The 24,192-nt window shown below is 43.1% G+C and overlaps 1 protein-coding gene across 2 annotated transcripts in view; it reads right to left on the bottom strand.

The window, feature by feature from the left end:
• Positions 1-24,192, bottom strand: part of PAPPA2 (pappalysin 2) — a 252,615-nt gene that overhangs the window by 132,360 nt on the left and 96,063 nt on the right. For both annotated transcript variants that reach the window (XM_081824648.1, XM_081824649.1), the window contains 5 exons: positions 15,525-15,818; positions 13,827-14,019; positions 9,946-10,067; positions 6,553-7,042; positions 3,444-3,572 (listed from right to left, as the gene is read on the bottom strand). In XM_081824648.1, coding sequence (XP_081680774.1) covers positions 3,444-3,572; positions 6,553-7,042; positions 9,946-10,067; positions 13,827-14,019; positions 15,525-15,818 — 1,228 coding nt within the window. The remainder of the gene's footprint in view (positions 1-3,443; positions 3,573-6,552; positions 7,043-9,945; positions 10,068-13,826; positions 14,020-15,524; positions 15,819-24,192) is intronic.

Genomic DNA, 24,192 nt, shown 5'->3' with positions numbered 1-24,192 from the left:
GTCATGATCCTGGGGTCCCAGGATCGAGTCCCGCATCGGGCTCCCTGCTCGGCAGGGAGCCTGCTTCTCCCTCTGACCCTCCCCCCTCTCATGTGCTCTCTCTCATTCTCTCTGTCTCAAATAAATAAATAAAATCTTTAAAAAAAAAAAAAATGCTTTTACAGAAAAAGTAGCTCGTGGCTCAGAAACATCTAGGAGACCCACGAGGGCCCTGCCAGTGTTTCCGGTGGACGGCATTAAGGTAGAAAATGCATACCAGCCCTATGATAAGTGAAATCTTAGAAATAGCTGGTTTGGTGAGGAGGAAACCTGCCTGCCTATGTGTGGTTCTGTTTTCTATTCGTTTTTACCTGATATTTCTTCATGTTTTCATTGTTTTATTCTATCTAGATGCAGTTGTTAAAGTTAGGATTTTGTAGAACTGAAAGTTCCTGTTTTATATACCAAGAGACTCAGTAGTCTGATTGCTTGCTGCCAGGTCTCAGTCCAGGGCAAAGCTAAGGCTCGGTCCTGGTCCTCACTCCCTACTACCACCTGGTGGCAGCTATCATATATTGCAGGGGAGAAATGAATACTGGGAAAAGAAAAATGTCATTGTTTTGTTTTGAACCTCAAATGCTGACAACAGCTGATGACTAATTTGGATTTGGGTGGGAGAGTTAGTTTAGACTAAGAGCTACAAGAAGCATGTTATGAGAACAAAACAGATAACACAGATGCGGCCATTATAATGGATTGAGGGTTGGAGCACCCGGGTGGCTCAGTTGGTTGAGCATCTGCCTCTTGATTTCAGCTCAGGTCCTGATCTTGGGGTCCTGGAATCTAGCCCTGAGCCGGGCTTTGTGCTCAGCGGGGAGTCTGCTGGAGATTCTCTCCCTCTCCCTTTCCCTCTGCCCCTCCACTCACTCACTCTCTCTCTCTCAAATAAATAAATAAATCTTTTTTAAAAATGGACTGAGGGTTACCATTTTTTTCTTCTTGACTTTGCACCACATCCAAAACAGACATATATTTTAACTCAAGTAGATAAAGGGTGTTGGCATGCTAATGTGTTTTCAGACCCAGGGCATGACTAACCTTTGTTTAAAGTATACCTCCTCATGGGGACAGAGTAAAGATTAAGTAATTAGATATGAGAAAGCTTTAAAATGAATTAAAAGCATGCTATAAATGCAATTATATAATGATATTTTAAATGGTAGGATGGAAATGGAGAAAAGATAACAGAGCTGTGAAAAACATGACTGAAGAAATTAAGGAAACTTCAAATTCCTTTATTTTGAAGATGATCTCAACAGCTAATATAAGCATGTTGTATATCATCTCATGTACTGCTGCCCAGCAGAAACAGGAGTAGTCACATTTAAAAAAAGAAACAGGTAAAATTAGTTTTAATACCACATTTCATCTAACCCAATATATCCAAAATATTGTCATTCAGTAAGTAATCAGTACAAAAATTATTAATGAAGCAATTACATTCTTCCTTATGCATCCTACGTCTTTGAAATCTGATGTGTCTTTCTCATTTACAACACATCTGAGTTCAAACACTTGATCTGTATTTAGATTCACCGACCCAAGTTGTTCCAAATATACTTAAAGGTTTTCTGACAACTGGATCAAGTTTTTAAGTTAAATTTAAATTACCTAAAATTAAATAAAGTTCAGCTCTTAGCCGCACTCGCCACATTGCAAAGGCTCGACAGCACACGTGGCTGAGATGTCCCACATGGGACAGATGGAGATGATCACTTCCAAACGAATGCAGCTCACAAGTTCAAGGCCTCTGCTGTTTGTTCGGTAGTCTTATTGCTGTGTTATCCAGTGTGACAAAAAAATGTATTAAAACTAGAGTCTCAGGATGACTTCTTGGGGATCTGTGATTCCCTTGGATTGAATCTAAACATTTCTCAAGTTTAAAACAGTGGGTTAAACAATTCATGTCTCTCCTTCTTGTTGTGTGTGTGGTGGAGGGCCTCCAGCTGAGACAAAGCTACAATCACAGATACCTTCCCCCTGGAAGGCAGAACTAAGTATGACTCTCTACAGAGAGGGAAGACCGGGAGAAGTGTAAAGGAGCGTTTGGATGAGGAATCTTGTGAGGCCTAGCAGCCAAGCAGCTGCTGCTTCAGGTGAAGCTGTTTCAAGACCCAGGAGACAATGTGTAAGAGCAAGTTAGGAAGATGGCTCTTCCACCCTTCCTGCCCAGACCCCAGCCAGATGTGGCATCCTGGGGCCTTGAGGTGGCCTCTATCAGAGAATTGCTGGAGGAGATGCTACAACATAGGGCAGAGTCCTTTGCTCAAGGAGGGCTCTGGCTGGGTAGTAATGGTAACCAAGCCACCCCAAACACTGTAAGAAAGAGGTTGTCAAAGCAGGGACAGGAACAACAGCATGTGCACATATGAAGCATCCCCAACTGAGATGGAGGAAGGGGACTAGAAAGCTGGGACTGGGTGAGGCAGAAGGTGGCAGCCAACTAGCAAGGTCTGGGTGTTAGCAAGGTTTGGCTTACACCAAAGGTTAAAAATCTTAGATCAAGAGAAGAAGCAATGTTTATTGATTGCTAAATGATGGGAGGGGATCCCAAGAAAGGCTACAGAATTCTTTCTATTAGGGCCTTGGGATACTACGTATTTTCACCTAGTCTGGGAAATTAATAATAGGCCATCTTATTAGGATGCAGAATCAAAGACAAATCACAGTGCATGGCCATCCAGCCTCCTACTCCCCCAGCTCTATATAACTAACAAATTAGGTTTGATGAGCATTCAGGACAGGTGAATATAGGGTGACTGGTGGGACATGGGAGTCTTCAGTGTTAGATTTGAGAAAGTCCCAGATAAACCAGAGTGAATTAGTTGCCTAGGCTGATATCACAAAAGGCAACAGAAAAAGGAACATAGTATGTTCAGAAGCCAAAGTAGTGATTTCCTCTTTACCTTGGTGGTTTTATAGAATGGATGTAAATTACATTGTAGTCAGGTCTTCCAGAGGCCAAATGAGCCAGTGAAGCTCAGAAAGCTATACTGACTTTCCTCAGGTCACACAGCTCCTTGGTAGCATAAGACAAGCCACTGATCCAAAAGATACCCTCATGTTGTCTTTTAGCATCATCTCACAAGTAACCTTCTCCCCTATAAACTCCTTCTCTGTATCACTGCCCAGTAGTTGTCCTCTGAAACCTTAAGAGCTGCCCCCCACCCCCAAATCAGCCCCAATATCTCAGTGGGTGAGCTCTAAATAAAAGTGAGCTTCTCCTTAACTAAGATGTAGGTGACCTTTCAAGATCACTACCAGGTCCTAGATCTTGCTTAATGCTAGATTCACACAGCCCCCAAGTTCCAGAACAAGTCAAACTAAAACTCAAGATTAACCCTCCTGGTCTGAGCCGGGCAGGACATTCTCGCTCACACATTCTCACACACCCCGATACTCACCCCGCCACCTTCCCATCTCCACAGTAAGGAGCTCCATGGATATGGCTCAGCGGAGGTGAAGCTTCTCCCAGATCTGTCCCAGCTCCAGCTTGAACTTGGTATCGATACATCTGCCCCGGTGTGACCTCCCTGTGGAAACCAATGAGCCATGACCACTACATTCAGAAAGTGAGACATTGCCCTGGGTCCTTCACAGATGGCTTACAGGAATTTAAAAGATATTTATGGGGAATGTTAAACATATGCCATGTTATGTGAAACGGAGATCAGGGCACAGAGTTTTACACAGCAGCAGAATGTTTGAAAGCATACCGGTTTCGGTATTCCCGGTATGTTCCCCATAGTGATCGTGCAATAAATACTGGCTGAAATACCACTGAATTAACTAACGGTCCTGCACAGTCTAGGAAGATGGCATTTCAAGTATACCTTTATCGTGTTAAAAAAAAACAACAACAAGCAACTACTGTAAAACTAGTCTTCTGTATCCTCGAAGTAATCAAAGAAACTGAAGAAGAAAGCTTCAGTGTTTGGATTCAGCAAGGTCCTTCCTGGGTCTGCAGATCACAGTTTTCTCATCTCTCAAGATAATTCTTATCTTAAAGAGATTGCATCCTTAGAGGGAAGGACGAACTGTCTCCCAGGAGGTGAGAACACCTTCTACCATCATTTTGGGGATGCCAGAAATCCTGCAGCTAGAAATATGTTAAATTACTCCCCACCTCTAAACCTGCCAAAATGCATAGATGCCAGGAATGGAGTTTTATTGGTTGACATCAGAGATGGAAGAAGTTTATCAGACTCTCTTTAGAACCCAAGTGCACTGATCAGGTGGAGAGCATGAGAGAGTGAACATTTAAGTGAGGTCAGGGGCTCAAGAGGGGGACTGCTATTTCCCAAAACAAATTCTTCCCTCCTCCTCTTGTCCCATGCCTGCCCTAATTGGAAAACGACCACCAATATCAAGCGAGAATGGGAGTGACTTAGGAGGACAGGATCGCAAAGGGTTGTTGGGGCTGCCCCGATGGCCACGATAAACCTCCTGCCAAGACCCTCTCTTCTTTAACAGATGCTTCAACTCAGCCACAAAGCCTCCACTCTCTCACTTGATGGTGCAAACAGCAAATGGGAACTATCATGGGGTTTCCAAAACATCTTCAAAAACCTCTGTACTGGCTTTTAGTTAAATAGGAAATACACCTAAATATTAAAGACTTTTAAATGTACACATCAGCTTTCTTTAGGGAAACTATCTTCTCATGAGAGTGCCAGATATTTCAAAAGCAAAACCAATTTCATATCCTCATCAATTCTGATGGCTTCCCTTTTCAGGGCGGTTTCTCATCCAGCCATGCGTAAAAGTCTCACCTTGCCCTGCAGCTGGGAAAGGACTGGATGGTAGTGTCAAAATGTGTTTATACTTCTTGTGGAGAAAACTCAGCAGCAGGTAGCCCAACCTTCAATGATCTGAATTTATAAGAGGCAGTGTGTCACTAAGGAAAGGGAACCAAAATGAGACTTGGAAAATTGGATTTTAATCTTGAGTCTGCCATGACTAGGTCTGTTCAACCAAATTAAGGTTACCCCTTAGTTTTCTCATCCATAAAATGGGATATTATTGACTTTAAAGGTTGTGTGTGTGTCTGTGTATGAGTGCATGTGTGGATATCATGTTAGATGCCAAATGTCATTTTAACTGCCTTATTAGAGGAGCCTGAAAACTAATTTTTGCTTTAAAATCTGTCCCATGATCTCTCCTTTCATTTGCATTAGCTTTGTGTCCGTTTCACTGTCTTCTAGTTCTGGTTCAGAGAGCAAGTGTGAGAAGAAAAATGTAGTAAAGCTCAAAGTGAACAATGCCCTCTACTTTTGTGTAGCAGCGGCAGACTGCAAAATGGCCACAGTTCCTCCTTCCCAGGTTCACACCCCTCTGCAATGTGACTTTGCTGTTCCTCCCATCAAGACATAGAGTCCATTTTGCCACCCCTTAAATCTGGAATTGGCTGTGTGACTTGCTTTGACCGCAGGAACGTTATCATGAGTGATGTATGAGCGTGCAGGGGGCTTGCCCTCCCTGCTGCTGGAACCCTCCCACCACCACAAGAACAAGCCCACACAAAGCCTGCCAGGGAATGAGAGGTCATATGGAAAGAGGTCTTCATCTTCCCAGCCACTCCAGCCATTTGAGCTGAGCCCCCAGGATGTAGATGAGCTTGTCCCGGACCATCTACCCTGGCCATGCCAGTCCTGATGAGAGCACCCCGCCAACCCATAGAATCATGAAAAATAGTGTTTATTGGTTTAACCCACTTCATTTTGTGATGATTTCCAATGCATCAAAAACTAACTAATATAACACTTCCAACAAAACTTTTGTTTTACCCCCAAGGCTCTGAGGAAAATGATGAGATGGGGATAATTTGCCTTTGGAGATACTAACCTCCTACTTTAGACCTTGAACTCTTCTGAGCCAATGATCTTACCTTAGTCTGTGTCCCCACCACTGAGCACACAGTGCCAGGAACACAGCAGAGCTCACTAAGAGTAAAAGGAACAGAAGAAAGAGAAAGAGGAGAGTTGGAAGAGAAGAGAGAGAGGGAAAGAGGGAGGAGAAAAAGAGGGATGCATGAAACACACATCAGGAATGAGTCTTGAAATGAAGCAGTGTCTGCAGGACCCTTGGCTTCCTTGCTTGGCTATAGAAGAGTTGACTACAATCTTCAAATGTTAGAGGAGCCATGGCAGATTATCCAAAAGTTACAGCAAGGAATCAGAAATTAAACTGTGTCACCAGATAGAGGTTGACTCTGATCAACTTATTTGTGGCAAATACTTTCAGTCCAGCAGAAGCTCCTCATATAAGAACCTCCTTTTTCCATAATCCTAATGATGGCAATATTAGTCAGAACACCTGCTTGCCCCTTTCTTGGAAATATTTTTCTTCATCTCAGATATGCCACCTTAGAATAAAATCTTCTCTCAGATTCTTAACATTTCTCCAACTAAAGTCATGTCAGAATGGAAAAAAAAGTGGGGAAAAGGGAAACAAAACCCACTCCCAAAGCCCCAGGAAGCCCCATGGTTTAAAAAGCCCTACCACCCAACTCACACGTCCGTGAACTTCCTGTGAGGATTTGTCACCACCATGGGCAAGCCATTGGCAAATGGGGGCTCACGGAGAACCTGGTACCTCACAGGCCTGCAGCCAGAGCACAAGGGACTGTGGGGCTGGGAAGTCAGCAGAGCTGCATCAATTTCCATCCGCTCATCAAAGGTGTAGACTTTCACCCCTGAGACCTTCCCATCAACATGCAGTTTGATAGTGAGTGGGGTGTCACAGAAAGTGTCTAAGGGGCCCAGGTGCACAGAATCCTGGTGTTCCAGCAAGATCTCCGTGTCAAAGAGTGCCTGGGAGGAGTCCATGGAGAGGTAGGTGACCCATAGGGTAAGGGTGTCAGCTTGGACCGGGTGCTGGAAGAGCAGCTCCAGGCTACAGCCTTCTGCAGGGCAGGGGACCGTCATGTTCATATGGTACAGGTGGAGCTCAGGACTCCAGGCCTGCAAGCTCGGCTCACAAGGCTGGTCCACGTCTGGAGGCCCTGAGGGAGATGAACAGAAAGACAGACTCATTAGGAACTGCCATTAAGTCTGAAAATGAGTAGCTCATATGAGCAACCAGAAAGAAGAATGAGGAAGAGAGCTTTGAGCTAATGCCTACAGAAGTTGGTCAACTGAATGGATTAGATCTTGAGTACTACGGAGGACAAAGGTGTAACAATGTAAAAGTATTCTGTCTTGCTCCATAGCCCCTCCACATGATGCCTTTAACAAGAGAAGTCTAGCAAGGCATCGGGAATGGAGTGGCCCAGATCCCAGGTGGAAACATGAGGCTGATGCAGAGAAGGTGAGTCATGTCCTTCAAGAGTCCTTGAGCAGAGCAGAATTATTTGTACTTAGTTTATTAATAATTTATGATAAACCACTGCTTCTGAAACCCTTCTTTACTTATGAATAAGGCCAATGTTTGTTTTAGCGTGTCATTACATCCTGTTTAACTAGTTCAGGTATGTGTGAGCAGTTAGGTCACTGCATGGAAGAAACTGCAGACAAGAAATAGAAACATGTATTCTTGACTGGAAAAAAAAATGGAGATCCCAAGTAGCTAAGTAAAATGAGATGATAAAAAGTCAAATATTGCAACTATATTAAGGTCAGTTCTGTGAAAATCATCTATCAAAAGGTTTTTCTTTATTATCACATAAGGGGAAATTAAGAAAAAAGTGCTAAATTAGGAATCAGCAGAGTTACACTCTAATTGGTGCTGTGCTATTAGCTGTGCGACTGTGGCAAGTCTTTATAAAGCCTCAATTTCCTCATTTATGAAATAAGCATTATTTAACCTGTGGTTTACTAGGATAGTGTAGAAGATCTATACAACGTTCCCTAGAAACATAAATAGAATTATTTAGCCCTTCAGAATTTGGAAAATAAAGAATATTTCAAAGCCCAGAGGAAACAAGTTCAAACGTGTGTGTGTGTGTATTACATCTCAAAGCCTTTATCATCTTTTGCCTGTACTGTGAATCCATTCATTCATTTATTCATCCATTCAACAAAACTTGACTGTGTATCTCTTTCACATCTAGCACTGATGTAGGTATTGGATACAGAGTAGCAAACAAGAAAGATAAAGGTCCTGCCCTCATAATCCTTAGGGTAGGGTGATAAGTACAAAACTAAATTGATAAAGTGGTAATGGCATCTTTGAAGAAAAATAAAGAAGGGTAAAAGACTAGAGAATGAAGGGGTAGGACTAGGGTCTCTTTTAGATTATAGAGTCAGGGAAGTTCTCTCCAGAAAGATGATATTTAAGCAGGGAATGTGTCTGGTTCAATTTCCTATTCCGCATAGCATTTTAGAAAGTGGTTGGTGTTCATTAAGTGTTGTTAAGTATATTTAGATCATATCTGTAGCTATATGTGTTCGTGCACACTCTGCTGGGGATTCACTCACCTTCGATGTGTATATTTTAAATATGACTTCGTTCTCCATCTTTTCAAAGCAAAGGAAGACCAGTATTTCTTAGCAGTATGTTCCAATAGCCATCCCCAAATATAGCAGAGTAAAAGCCCTTGGAAGCCACCCCAACAGCACTGTTGTCTCAGAAAGATTTTATTATGATCTCACATTAAGACATGAAGCGGAGGCCTTGAAAGTTGACCTGGTTTGCCTCAAAACACAATTAGAACCCAGAACTTCTAATTCCTTTAACCTCTACAACATAACTTTAAATTTTGCCAAGAATTAAAAAGAGAGAAATGCAGGGCCAGGGAGTTGAATGGGCATTAGAACACTAGCACAGGACAATTTGTTTGCCACAGAGATGGCCTTTTATGAAAAGCCAATCTCTACATGAGTCCAACACAATACCAATGTGAATTTTATAGTCACTTTCCATTCTTCCTTGAAAACTCTCATTTGAAAAAAGTTCCATATGGTCAATCAAAATCAAGTATATTGTCTCCCTCCTAATTTCTCCTGGAGGCTCCTGTCATTTGAGTAACTGGGAGCTCAAGGGGACATTTTACAGACACTGTTGACTCTAAAACCAATGTCCTCCTTTTTTTTTTTTTTTTTTTGGTCAGAGTCAAGATGGCAAACTAACTCAAATAGGACTGTGTCCAACTCATCTTACTAAGTAGTTTTTAGGATCTTAATAAATACAAAAGAAGGAAAAAGATGATAACTAGGTAAACATTGAAGATGGTGGTCATAGAAGATGCCAAGCCATTCAACAGAAGGTGCTGAAACTTGTCAACGCCATTTTCCGGACTTGAACTGGGATAACATTCATGCTTTAATTTGTCCTAGAGGCCTTGATATTCATATGTGAGTGAATATTAACTGAGAAGTAGGGCGAGGAACAGGAAAAGGGACAGCTAAAAACATTTTCCCCCTCCTAGAGCCTAACTAAGATCACATCCAAAGCACAACGAGTACCAGTGATTAATAGACTCATAAAATAACATAGATGAGAACAATCAGTTTGGAACACCTAGTCCACCCCACCCCCACCCAGACCAGCTTGGGCCGTGCATCGATGTTTCCTGCAATGTGTTCTCTATTACTCTCCTGATAGAGATCAGCTTACACTGTTACGTGGCAAGGCTGCTCCATGGGCCAGTAGGTGTGCATAACACAGAACGCCTGAGCTCTCACCCTGAAGTCACCCCCTGAGCTCAGCTGTCTTCTCCATCGCTCTGTCCTCTATGCTGACCTCTGCTTCACCACAGCCATTGGGCCTCCATGCTAAGCACATGTGGGACACAGGCCCCCAGAGATATCCAGCAAATCATGCGCGTGCATGCGCACGTGTGCGCATGCACGCGCGCGTGCGCACACACACACTACCTTTTTCTCACCACACCACCATTCGACTCTGTACCCCCACCCCCATTCTCAGCAGCCACAAAGTATAAACAAAAAAGCTATGGTCCTTTACCCACAGCCTCCTCTGGAGTCCAGTAACCTGAGGAGTCACACACACGCCGGGAGGAAGCTGTGTGCACGTACTGACGGAATGTCCCATCTTCAGTGCAGGCACCACACACACTGCCTGGGACCCTGTAAAGATGAAGGGGGAAGGGAGGTGAGGAGAAGTGGTAGGATGAACTGGGATCATGAAATTCGGAAAGCCTCTGGGGGTGGGGAGTGGTGACAGGTAGTGAGGTCCTGGGGGTACCTGGGAACACAACCATTTCTCAACTCATTTCCTTCTTGTGTAGACCTCATCTTTTAAAAATTCACAGTGACATGAAAATCTCAAGGTTATGAAGCAGAAGAATTTAACTAAGTCATAAAGGAGGCCTGTGGAGATGAAAGTGGGCAGCTTCTATCCTAGGAACATTCAACACAAAATAATTATAATCTAAATCTTTCAACACAAAACTCCTTACTAGGCTGACTTTCAATAAGTCATCCAAAGGCCCCTTACATTCCCCCAACTAAAACAGACAGCAGTTTGCAGAGTAAAGTTATTAGCTATATGTGGTCTTATGTTTTAAACTCCCTACTTTAAATCACATATATAAAATAAAAGTCATATGAAATGTGATGTCCCTTGGCTCTGCATCACCTATGGCAAATACATCCAAATTTCTTACCATGATCCAAGGTTCTTCACTAGCTAACTCCAGCCTTACTCACTTGAGCTCCTCTATGAACTTATGTTCCAAGCACAATGAACAAATCACCATTCTTCAAATACATCTTACCCTTCTCACAGTTCTGTGAAACATGCTCTTTTCTCTTCTGACAAATAGCCTTTTCAAACCTCTCTGCTTAGCAAACTCCTACTCATCCTTCAAAGCCCATTCAAATGTAACCTTTGCAATGGCACTTAGCTTTACTCCTCTGCATGGCGGGCACTCTCTCCTCTAGGCACCCACCACAGCTTCTGGCTCCTGTCTTCAGCCATTGCTCTGTGATGTTGAAAATCCCACTCCCATTCTCTCCTTTGCCTGTGAGCAGTCCAGACCAAGCTCTGTTCTTTCTGTGCCCAGCAGTTAGTACAGGGACTGGCCTCAGCAGTCCCTCTGTGAGAGCTTGTTTTATGGGCATCCCTGAGACTATTAGTACAGTTTACAAAGAGCCCTTTAACTGCTAAATAACAAGAGGAGATGAGGCTCTTCTCTGATATTTAGATGAGGCTCCTCTCTGATACTTGATGAGGCTCCTTTCTGATACTTAGAATCTTTTTAGAAGCCCAACTGTGAATGATGCATCTGAAAATGAAGACATCAAGTCAAGGTCTCCCACAGGTAGGGACAGAAAATGAATATCTTGTAATATACCAGAAAAATAATATAACTATTAAATAGAGGTAATAATTATGTTACCAGCTCCCTCTTTTTCCCAGCTCCCATTTCTAAGCACTTTATATGCCGGTCATTGTGCCACTAGGTGCTTTCATAAATCATTTCTAATCCCTACAAGAACTCTGTGTTTATAAATGAGGACACTCAGGCTCAGAGAGATTAAGTCAATTGCCTAAGGTCACAGCAAGTTCCTTAATTCCTTTGAGCAAGTTCCCCCAAACCATCAAGTGTCCAGCACTTTGGCAATGAAAAGGTGCAGTTAACTGCAACCTCTGACTCTGGTCAGCACCCACTTCTAGTGTGGACACAACTCCAAACCACATTTCCTTGATGTACTTGGCCTCTCCGGGGCCGCTGCTGAGTGCGTGGTTGGGCTCCTCTCTGACATAAGAATCCCAAATACCTACTGGGGAGGAGTAAACATAACTCCAAGCATGACACAAATCGCTGGGTATGTGACGTGAGTCTCCCCGACACACATGTTGGGAGGCCTCCACACTGTGGCCCACCTAGCTGAGGAAAGGAAGCAAATTACAGCCTTTTCTGCCAACAGACTCACAGCCTGCCAGTACTGATGTCTGCTTTATCGTGACGTTTGTACCAGAGGGAGAATTGAAAGATTAAATTGTTTACATGTGTTACATAAACTGATATAAAACTCCAGGCTGCACATGCCCATGGAGGACTTAACTGTTCAGCCAGTAAGACCAAAGCTGCACAGGGTCACCCTTGCAGGAAGAAGATTCTTAAACACATCACATTTGTTGACTCGCAGATGGAGCCCACGAAAGCTGGGGTGCTGACGACAGTCAGAACTGCTTTGTAGGATTGTTAAGTTCCAAGTGACGTCATGCATTAAGCATACATCAAGGTATCAAGGACAGGTATCAAGATCCAGAAGGCTGGGAACACCACTTTGAAAAAGGATTCACTTGCTTCCTCCCATCCCTGTCTCTCCCTGTCTTCTCTGCCAGGCTTTCAGGAAAGACGGAGTACATGGAAACATGCTCCAGGGACATCCAGCGCCGTGGCCGGGGCCTGATACCCAGTGGGGAAGTGTGACACCTAGAAGGGGGGCTATCTGCCTGCTAAGTGGGAAAGCTCTAAGTTCAAAGAAATAATCTATGCCAGGTTTCCTGTTTCTGAAATTCCAGTGGATGCCCCACATTCGCCTCTCTTCAGTTGTGGGGTCTTGAGCTAGCCACCGTGCACTTCTCTGTGCCTTGGATTTCTCACTCATAGGGCAGTTGTGTTTATCTCAAGGACTGAATAAGACACCTGCAGGTAAAATACCCAGCACAATGCTTCACACAAAGATGGACCAAAAAGACAAGAGCTACTGTTGTTCTTTAAAATATGGTGGCAGGAAAAAAATTAATTAATTAAAATAAAAATAAAATACAGTGGCAGAGCTTGAAAGTAGAGAGCCTGCACAGGCCACCTAGATGGAGTTCTGGCCCTGCTTGGGAAAACCACGTTCCCCCATCCTCCCACCAACTGTCAGATGTGCTGCTTTTCCTACCTTCTCCCCTTTTTACAGAACTTTCCCTGGTATCCATGTATCCCAATATGCAAAGGATGAATAAAAGCTAATTTTAGATATAATGACTCTCTTTAAAAAACATGTATCAGGGGCGCCTGGGTGGCTCAGCTGGTTAAGCGACTGCCTTCGGCTCAGGTCATGATCCTGGAGTCCCTGGATCGAGTCCCGCATCGGGCTCCCTGCTCAGCGGGGGGTCTGCTTCTCCCTCTGACCCTCCTCCCTCTCATGCTCTCTGTCTCTCATTCTCTCTGTCTCAAATAAATAAATAATTAAAAAAATCTTTAAAAAAAAAAAACATGTATCAGGTGTCCATTGTGGCAGGCCAAGAGACAAAGACGCAAAGAATAGTCCTTCCCCAGGGAGCTGCGGTTGAGGGGGGCAAACAGGAAAATACACAGATAACAATTCCACAAGGCAGCAGCCCTAAGTGGGACAGGCACCAGGTCCAACAGGAAGCAGAGAAGGCATTAGAAACACCACACGAGCCAGTGAAGGCCCTGTGCCCAGCTTATAGCGGAGGGTAGCCTGCCACCCCCCGCCCCCCAGAACTGCCTGAAGGAACGCACCTCCCCTCCTTCCCCCCAACTCCGCTGTGCAAGCAGCAAGCCTCTGCACCACCCTCGCACCAGGGGGCAATGGCTGACCTGGACAGGTAGCAAAGGGCACCTCAGCTTTGTCAGTCCACCTCTTCATGGCTCCTGGAAGCCTGCCAGCTATGACATTCTGAAGGAAGCACGTGCCAGGCCCCTCGCCAAGGAGTGAGCACACATGGTGAGCCACTGGTTTACCTGAGAGCCCCGTGAGCTCTGCTAAGGAGATGAGGACGGGGCAGGATGGAGGGGCAGCCCTGAGCAGCGGTGCACATGTTTATTGGTCCAAGCCGGGTCTCCCCTCACTTCACGTTCTTCCCCTTGTGCATAAAAAATGCCACAGAGAAGACAGAGCATGGCAAGTGCCTCTCACCTGTCATACACAACCCCACTAATTGGAGGAAGCCAGTGGATGGTGAGGGATGTGTGGGTCTGCCCAATGACCATGGGTGGAAGGGGAATGGGGGTGGGCTTCCGATTTTGACTCCACTGCTGATACACAAGATCCAAATAGCAATGCATCCGGGCCACTTGGTTAGGGGTGAAGCTGTTGGTGCAGTCATCATCTGTGGAGACAAAAAAAGGAACAGGAGAGATAAAGGTCTTAACCTGCAAAGACCACCAAGGCGGGGATGAAGTCCGCCTTGCTCATGCCCTAAGTCACTAGCACCCGACACAATGCCTCACACTTACTGGGTTCCGTAAAGACTTGTCAAATGACTAAATGTATTCTGTTCCAGAGAGTATCTAAGCTGCAAGTGGGAAAGAGAAGGCAGAGAATAGCGCTTGCTTATCCCTAAAGCAGGACCATTACCCTACTGTTGGGCCAAGCCAGGGTGAGACTCATGCCCTGGGGTGGAAGATTGCTCCTAGCTGATGGTTACTTATTCAGGAAACCACAAGATGGCAGTGTTTAAGCATATGGCCTTTTTATTCATGAACGTTTCTGGAGTTGCAGACACCTGCTTTATGCCCAGTGACTCTACCAAGGTTAGGGAGAATTCAGTGGAGATGCTCAAAGAAAGAGCAAACCAAAACATCAAGGATGCAGTAGGACTGGGAATGGAGGTCCCAACCTTATTTTTGGAGCCTGCAACATCTCCCTGTTAGATACAATTTTCATAGGGCTGGAAAAGGAGTTATCTTAGTTTCAGAGCCTTTTTTAATGAGAGCACACCAGTCAAACACTGCCCCCTGTTTCTTAGATGTTTTCTCTGCCCACTTCAAAGGTGGTAACTAAACAGCTCTGCCTCCTGCACCCCACTGTCTGGTCTCCCCTGGCAAGGGCCACTGTGTCCTTGCTGAGGGAGGCAGGGATGCTGGTCCTTATGAATTCAATGCACCTGAATTATATACCAAAATGAGACTTGGATTGAAATATATCGATAAGTCACAAGCAGGACCAGCTTACCACTCTTTTCTTTCCTTCAAAGGCATGACCAAGGTCTTGTGATTTATCTTTTTTTTTTTTTTTCTGGATAGTCCTAGAATTTATCACCAAACAAGCCCCTGGACCTTACAAAAAAATCATCTCCTTCCTTCTCCCTAGAATAAATCATCAGATCAAATCAGTCCTTACTTTTAGGGATAAATTTGAGTCCGTTATCAAGAGACTATGATTAGTACTACTTTTTGCCAGAAATGAGGAAGATAAAAGAGGACAGGAAGAGACATAATCCAGGATACCGAGACCAAATAATAGGGTTGTTCCCAGGACCAGGAGAGCAGTACCATTTTTTAAATGAGACAGTATTTTTTTAAACTATCCAAGATAAAAGAGTATTCTTTTTTTGACATCTAGCAGAGGAGAATCCAGTCCACAAGACCCCTTTATGTCATATTTCTTTAAGTTCTTCAAAGACATGAGAAAAAAGAACATGTCATGATAGATACACTTCAGCTCTCTGGCATGAATGACCACTTCACGGGCCTCTCCACCTCCCACCCCTCCACAGCCAAGTGGAGTCAAAGTTGGAAGCCCACCCCCACGCCCCTCCACACCCCACCCCAGCCACAAAGGGCTCCCATGTAATCTTAATAGAAAATAGTCACATTGAGACTGTTGTGGTACCTGTATAGCTCATGTAGTTGCTGAATGGAGCCCCCGGGAAGTGGGTGAAGCCACAGGTGTCATTGGTAGGCTCTGGGTCCTGGCACAGCTTACTCTTGGGAGTAGGGGCAGTGTCGGCACAGAGGTCTCCTGTATCCATGGATGGCACTGTCTCCCTACAGGGGTCATCACAGGATTCCCTCTCACTGACCCCTTTGAAGACATGGTAGAGTCCCAGGACATGCCCCACCTCATGGATCATAATGTTGGTATGGCCAGACATGCCATAATAGGCTGGGTTGAGGACAACACCACCTGCAATGGAAGGTTTGGAAAACATCTCTAAGCATGTAATGAATAGCAGCCCACTGATCCTTAATTATGCCTTCTGGTAAACATCGTGTTCAATTTCAACCTCTAAGGGAACACTTTATAACTTCTAGTGGCATTCAGTCCCTGCTCTTCCCTTTGGTAAGAAACACTCTCTAAACTAATCAATAAACACGTCTTTAACCCCTAACATAGATGAGTGCTGTACTAGAAGTCAGGGATAGCAATAAAGACAACATGACATGATAGAGGGCCAGGATTCTCAGGGCTGGCTGCGCATTAACATCACCTAGTGGAGTTAAAAAACACAGATGTCCTAAAGACCTAAATGTGAGTCCTAAAACTATAAAAATCCTAGAAGGGAGCACAGGCAGTAATATCTCTGACATTGGCTGTAGCAATATTTTTCTAGCTATATCTCCTGAGGCAAGGGAAATAAAAGCAAAAATAAACAATTGAGACTGCATCAAAATAAAAAGCTTCTGCACAGTGAAGGAAACAATCAATAAAACTAAAAAGCAACCCACTGAATGGGAGAATATTTGCAAATGACATATCTGATAAAGAGCTAATATCCAAAGTATATGAAGAAGTTATACAACTCAACATCCAAAAAACAAATAATCCTATTTAAAAATGGGCAGAAGAAATGAACAGACATTCATCAAAGAAGACATCCAGATGACCAACAGACATATGAAAAGATTCAACATCACTCATCATCAGGGAAATGCAGATCAAAACTACAATGAGGTATCATCTCACACCTGTTAGAACAGCTAAAATCAAAAACACAAGAAACAGTAAGTACTGAGGAGGATGTGGAGAAATGGGAACGCTCTTGCACTGTTGGTGGGAATGCAAACTGGTGCAGCCGCTCTGGAGAATAGTATGGAGGTGCCTCAAAAAGTTAAAAACAGAACTACTCTACTGTCCAATAATCACACCACTGGGTATTTACTCCCAACATACAAAAATACTAACTCAAAGGGCTACATACACCCCGATGTCTATAGCAACATTATCTACCATAGCCAAATTATGGAAGCAGCCCAAGTGTCCATTGATGGATGAATGGATAAAGAAGAGATAGTATGTATATATATTCCATTGTGTATACACACACACACACACACACACAGTGGAAGAGTATGTGTGTGTATACACACACACACACACATATACACTGGAATATTATTTAGTCATTAAAAATAATGAAATCTTGCCATTTGCAATGACATAAATGGAGCTAGAGAGTATAATGCTAAGGGAAATAAGTCAGTCAGAGAAAGGCAAATACCATATGATTTCACTCATATGTGGAACTTAAGAAACAAAACAATTGAGAAAAGGACAAAAAAGGGATAGAGACATAAGCCAAGAAACAGACTCTTAACTACAGAGAACAAATTGATGGTTACCAGAGGAGAGGTAGGTGGGGGGATGAGCAAAATATGTGATGGGGATTAAGGAGTACCCTTGTTGTGATGAACACTAGGTAATGTATGGAATTGTTGAATCACTATATTGTACACCTGAAATTAATATAACACTGTATGTTAACTATACTGGAATTAAAATAAAAGAAAAAAATTAAAAATCTATTACACTGTTGGTAGAAATATAAATTGGTACAATTATGGAAAAGAGAATGGATGTTCCCCAAGCTATGCTTTTTAATTATAATTAATTCATTTCAAAAAAATAAACTTATATGTAGAAGCAGAAACAAATAAACAAACAAAAAACCCCACAGATGTCCAAATGCTAGCCCAAATGAAATGAATCCAAATATTCAAGGATGAGGATATATGCCTCAGTATTTTTTTAAAGATTTTATTTATTTATTGACAGAGAGAGAGAGTACAAGCAGGGGGAGCAGCAAGGAGAGGAAGAAGCAGGCTCCCGCTGAGCAGAAAGCCTAATGTGGGGCTCAATCCCAGGACCCCGGGATCATGACCTGAGCTGAAGGCAGATGCTTAACCAACTAGTTATGCAGGCGCCCTACCTCAGTATTTTTTGAAACTTCTCCAGTAGAGATCCATTGGTCTCGGTGAACGCATATGGGGTTTAGAGCCAGGGAAGTCTGGGTCTGAATCCTGACCCTCCACATACCAGCTCTGAGTTCTTGAACAGCTATTTGACCTTCTAGAACCTCAGTTTCGTTGTCTGTAAAGCGAAGATGATGACACCTACTTCTTTGTTTTTGTGGGTTTGGGCTTTCTAAAGCATCTGGCACACCATAGGAGTTTAGTAAATGACAGTTATGTGCACTGCTTTTGATTTCATGACCCCTACTCACAAGAAGCCAACAACCATTAAGACAAAATACAAGTCCAACTTAACGACCATGCAATTCAGAATGTCAGAGGCATTGCAGGAATATGTCCTACCCTCACCTCTCCAAAATCTCCCTGAGAACACCAGGGGAGGTGTTTCAGAGAAGAGTTCATTGGATCCAATCTTAGCTTGGATGAAAGTAGTGGTATCATTGTAAATTTACAAAAGGAAAGGCTAAAGAATTCTAAGTGCCCCAACTTCTATGTGTCCAGCTTCCCAATCCCAGCTTTCCAATCCCAGATTCCAAACCCCTGCTTCCTTCCTCTCCCCATGTTTGAAACCACTTGACCTTCCTTCTTCATCTCCAAAAATTGTCAGGATCAGGCCTCATCCTCATCTCTAAGTCCTGAAACAGGTCATATCAATAGCTGTTTGGACCAATGGTCCAAATGGACGAACAAATGGACCAACCCTCTGGTTGTGTTTCCAGGCTGCACCTGCCCCTCTGTCCCAGATCTGATCCCAATTCCCAAGACTTGCTTCATTCATCCTACCTGAGCCCTCCCTATATCAATAGTCTAGTGAGTACAGCAGTCCCCCCAAAAGAATAGCCCTGCCTCTCATTCGCAAGATCATATTCCAGGGACTATGTCTCATTCCTGAATTCTATGTGATGCCCTACACACAGCTACATAAATGGTTTTATGGGCAGAACAGAATCACAGGGTATCTGGTGCCACATCCACTGGTTTCTGCAATAAGTGACTCAATCTGCCCATTTAGTGACTACCTTACTGCAAATGGCAGTTTCTAAATTCAAGTTCTAGGTTCTTCCCTTCTACTCAGACATGCTGACATTAACCAAGGCATGCTAAGACCATCCTGAAATATACTGTCTACTCTCACATCGAAAACAGAGCTAAACCTTATCTCCCTTGTGTATCATTTCTATCACTTCCAGTAAAAGTTCTTATTCTCCAACATTAACCTTTTTTCCTTTTATAAAATTATTTTCTGTATATTTCTTTCATTTGTGCATCATTATGTCAACATAAAGTTAAAGTAATTTGAAAACAGATCTATTGCAGTAACAACCAGAATGCCCCGTATTTGAATAAAGCCAGCAAAATACAGTATTTCCACATTTCAAGATGGATATATTTTTTATTCCAGAATATTCCAGATCATGTTTACATCAATTGCAGTAGTATTCATCATCAAAGTTCATGCACCATTATGCTCTCAGCTCTCCTTCATTCACATCAACAAAGGTGCTCTAATAGCACAGTGTTGTTTGTAATGCCTTCACTCCCTTATAGCTTCCTCCACCTACATACACGTCTTTCCTTCTTCCTTTCCCTTCCCCCACCTCTAAGCAAGGTTTGGAATCAAAAAACCAATCTGACAGAAACAGGTCTTTGAAAGGCTACAATTCATCTATAAAGTTGAAGTATCCACATGGAGTAGTTAGTTCTTCCTAAATTGAGTAGTATCCCATGGTTAAGTAGGCTTGAGAAAAATGCAGCATGCCACACCCACCTCCTGCAGATTTACACTGTGCCTGAAAATTTGTTCTGCTGAAGGCCCTGAAAAGCCCTGTAGCAATTGTTTAACCTTCTGCTTCCCAAACTCATTTGAACACAGAATCTGTTTGAGGTAGAATACCTTTTGACATAAGGAATACTAGATTCCTTAGAACACAATTCATGGAATGCTACCAAAGACAAAGAAAACTCCCAATCAATAGTTACTTTCTACCCATACATATGGTCAGTACAACCCCAAGACCTCTTGGGATCTTCTCCAGTGATAGGAGAAAGGGGTTATGGGGGTGCCTGGGTGGCTGAGTTGGTTAAGCATCTGCCTTTGGCTCTGGGTCATGATCTCATGGTACTGGGATGGAGTCCCTCGTCAGTTGGGCGCCCTGCTCAGTGGGGAGCCTGCTTCTCCCTCTCCTTCTGCTGCTCCCCCTGCCTGTGCTCTCTCTCTGGCTCTCTCTCTCTCTCAAATAAATAAATAAAAATTTTTAATTAAAAAGAAGAAGAAGAAGAAAGGGGTTATAGCTGAACAGAAATAAGATTCTGGGAGGAAGGGATGGCAAAAAATAGGAAGGAGGGATGACTGGGAGTGTAGTCAGAGAAGGATATGAGGGTGGTCATTATCATAGTGGGTGTCTCATCAACCTCCAGAAGTTTTTGCCTCAACCCCAAATGAGATATTTCCAAATCTAGAATATTCTCTTTTCAATAAACCAGCTTATTTATAAGGAGAGGAAGAAGCATAAAAATGCAAATCCTCAACACACCCAGCAAATCTCCTCCACACCAATGACAGGAGGCCAGGGTTTTCCTCCATAGCACTCTTAATGCACATTCCCCAAACAGGAGAATATAGATTTAACACACAGCACTTAAATTTTAATTAAAAACATAAACCTTTTAACACACTTACTGTTGTATTTTTTATTCCAGAAAGATGGGACTTTTGCCCCTAAATTATCGTATGGAACAGAGTAGTGAGCTTAGTTGCTATGTGTGTGTTAGATAGAATATTGTATATTCTAATTTAGAAGTAAGTGCTCTGTATACCAATACATGTTGAGGAAAAAGCCCAAGGTCCTCTTACAGTAATTCTGCTCAATAGCGCCAAGTGATTATGGAATCACACTGGACCAGAACTTAAGGAACTTGGAATGTGGTCCTGACCCTAACTAGCTGTATGACCTTGGCTCTGCTCTTTCACTTTTCCCTAGGTTATCTGCATAATGAGAGGGCCAGCCAGACTTATCACTAAGATTCCCTTTTATTCTCATCCTGTGCCGCTAAGAGCTAACATTCAGGATTGTGTGAGACAATCATAAATACCACGTGAAGAAAAACTTGTATTATCATGGATCGTCACCTTGTAACTTGTATTCCAAGACTCCCACCTCTCAGGAGCCTGGGGGGAAGGGAAAAGCCAGTGTGAACAGCCGCAGACATTCTACCCTCAGATCTGCTAGATTTTCAAGTGATCCAGATTCACTGCCTGCTGGTCCTAAAGCCCTCCCCTCCCTCTCCCTTGTGCATGGGGTCCCACATGGTTCTTCTAATCACCTTATACTCCACTAAAATAAACTTGTGAAATTATTAAGGGAGTGGGTTTTAATCACACACATACTCATACACCCATGTGGGTAGGAAAGGAGAAACATTAATTTATTTCATGGTTTAGTTTATAAAAGTTCTTTCATGTTTTGATAAAAGTCACACACACACACACACACACAGAGGTATTCACACCAAAGCCTGAGTGAAGCATAAAGACTTCCTGCCAAAAATCTAAAAAGAAGAATGTGAGAACTTCTTTTCATTAAGAAGGAACAAGATCTGATAAGTAATAAGTAAAAACAGCATCCCCAGAATGACAACCCTCTCTTGCCCTCTCTGTTATTTCGGTCTGACCAAGGAGGGTCTGAGGAGCTGTGAATTCCCACCCGCTGAGGGAAATATGCAATTCTCTTCCGGGAGCAACTTAATAGGAATAATAAAAATATAGTACAAAATGCTACTTTCCAGTTCCTATTCTATGTTAGTATTTTTTTAAAAAGTAGCAACATCAGGGAGCCTGGGTAGCTCAGTCGTTAAGCATCTGCCTTCGGCTCAGGTCATGATCCCAGGGTCCTGAGATCTAGCCCCACATCAGGCTCCCTGCTCTGCAGGAAACCTGTTTCTCCCTCTCCCACCTCCCCCTTCTTGTGTTCCTCCTCTCACTGTCTCTCTCTCTCTGTCAAATAAATAAATAAAATCTTTTTTTAAAAAAAAAAGTAGCAACATCTTCTGAAGCTGATACCTATGCCCCACACTTTCCTCCATTTCCATTACTAGCATGGGTCAGGCTCTGAGTGGTTACAGGTGGGTCCTTAGAGCACTCCACAGAAGCCTCTCACACAAGATGACCTTTGGAGTGACATGGGCCCCTTCTTTGGCTGTCACACTCACTGGAAATGTATTGATCCTTATCTTTGGGAATATTCTTTAAAAGCTCTCAAGGCTATTTCCTGATCTGTTTTATGGTAATATGAGAGTTCCTACCTCAAAGGGTTGTTATGGAGATTGAAATAGTGATGTAGACAAATAAGCATTTAGCTTAATTTCTGGAACAAAGCAATCCCAAATGCATATTAGACCATTTGTCAATATTACTATAATTATATAATGTAGCCTAACCACACAGGCTCATTTGCCCCAACCTCTTGTTGGCTTCCTCCTTCCTAACCATCTTCATTCATCAAGAAAATGGGAAGGCTAGGGTCTGGCTACAAACAGGACAGACCTTCCAGAGTGAAACCAGGCATCGCCAGGCAAGGGAGACAAACACCTCCACATGAGGAGCTCTGATTTGCCCCTAGGCTGCTCACACTTTATTTCCATGTTGTTCTGTTCCTGAGACCCATGGGCACCCAGAAGACAGACAAGACTTGGACAAAGTTACAGACAGACAAGTGTCCATTCAATCCACAGACAATACACTGACATTCAAAAATTATTTGTGATAGCTTAAAAGTAGTGATTGTGTATGGAAAGGAAATCTTACAAGATTGGACTGTTAGTTTAATTCTTCATAGACCTTGCAAGTAGGTCAGATTTATACAAGACACCTTTTTTTTCTGTAATGACAATAATCTTTTCCTTCCTACTTCCCTAGTTATAGAGAATATAATTATCATATCTTATACTCAAAACCACTGTTTCTTTTCATTTCTCCTCATCTTAGAGGATAAAACTAAAACACAAATAAGGGATAAAATATGGTGGTAGAATTGGGGGCTGGGATTCCCTTCCCTACAATTGAATCCCTTTCTTTGTGTTCTCTGCTTTTATTTACTACAGTGAAACAGAAAGTAGAAGAAAGACATGCCAATATATGTTTTCAACAGTATCTTTGTTCCTCAATCTTCACTCTAAGACACGATCAGACTCTACCTTCATTCATCTCCCCAACACCTGTCCTACAAGGCTGCCTAGGAACTGACGACAAAACCCAGGAGTGTCTACTCAGGCACTTTGAAGCAACAATGTGAATGGAGGGCAACATTTTGGAAATACTCACATTTTATCCCAGTGGCTTCTGGCCCCTTACCAAATTGCCAATTCGGGAAGCCAGACTCTTCTGCATTCATCCATTACCTCACTAGGAGGTATAAGATAGAGTGAAAAGCATAAAAAGAAGCCCTTTTCTGACTGTGAGATTTCCAAAGTCTATGCCATTTGGGCCCTGAGGGGATGCAGGATTTAGCTAGCATGGTAGGTGAATGGAGGGTAGTGATCTTTGCCTCACATTACCAATGCCATCATTACATCTTAGCCTGGAACAAATTCTTCTAAGCTGGAGGAAGAGAAAAGAGATAAAAGGGAAATAATGGGAATATACAGATGGTGATGGGTTCAGATAAAGTACACTATAATCTATATTTCAATACCCCAGTAAAAGGATTCAAAACAGGTACATGTGATCTGACAGCAGAGGGATCCTCCCTTATTCTAGGAATGGATTCCTAAGTAAGAGCCCTAGTTCTAGAGAAAAATGGCTACAAGGGAACAATGACAGAGAGCCTCCCAGAGATCTCCTGAAGGTGGGACCCTGTGATGGAAACAATGGCCATCTCATGTGACCAGCATCCCTATTTTTTTTATTTTTTATTATTATGTTAATCACCATACATTACATCATTAGTTTTTGATGTAGTGTTCCATGATTCATTGTTTGTGCATAACACCCAGTGCTCCATGCAGAACATGCCCTCTTTAATACCCATCACCAGGCTAACCCATCCTCCCACCCCCCTCCCCTCTAGAACCCTCAGTTTCTTTTTCAGAGTCCATCGTCTCTCATGGTTCGTCTACCCTCTGATTTCCCCTGCTTCATTCTTCCCCTCCTGCTATCTTCTTTTTTTTTTTTTTCTTAACATATATTGCATTATTTGTTTCAGAGGTACAGATCTGTGATTCAACAGTCTTGCACAATTCACAGCATTCACCATAGCACATACCCTCCCCAGTGTCTATCACCCAGTCACCCCATCCCTCCCACCCCCCAC

The sequence above is a fragment of the Leptonychotes weddellii genome, chromosome 6 (genome assembly GCF_054177405.1).
Source record: "Leptonychotes weddellii isolate Sample4059 chromosome 6, ASM5417740v2, whole genome shotgun sequence".
Taxonomy (NCBI): Eukaryota; Metazoa; Chordata; class Mammalia; order Carnivora; family Phocidae; genus Leptonychotes; species Leptonychotes weddellii.
This window is presented reverse-complemented; position numbering and strand designations above follow the sequence as displayed.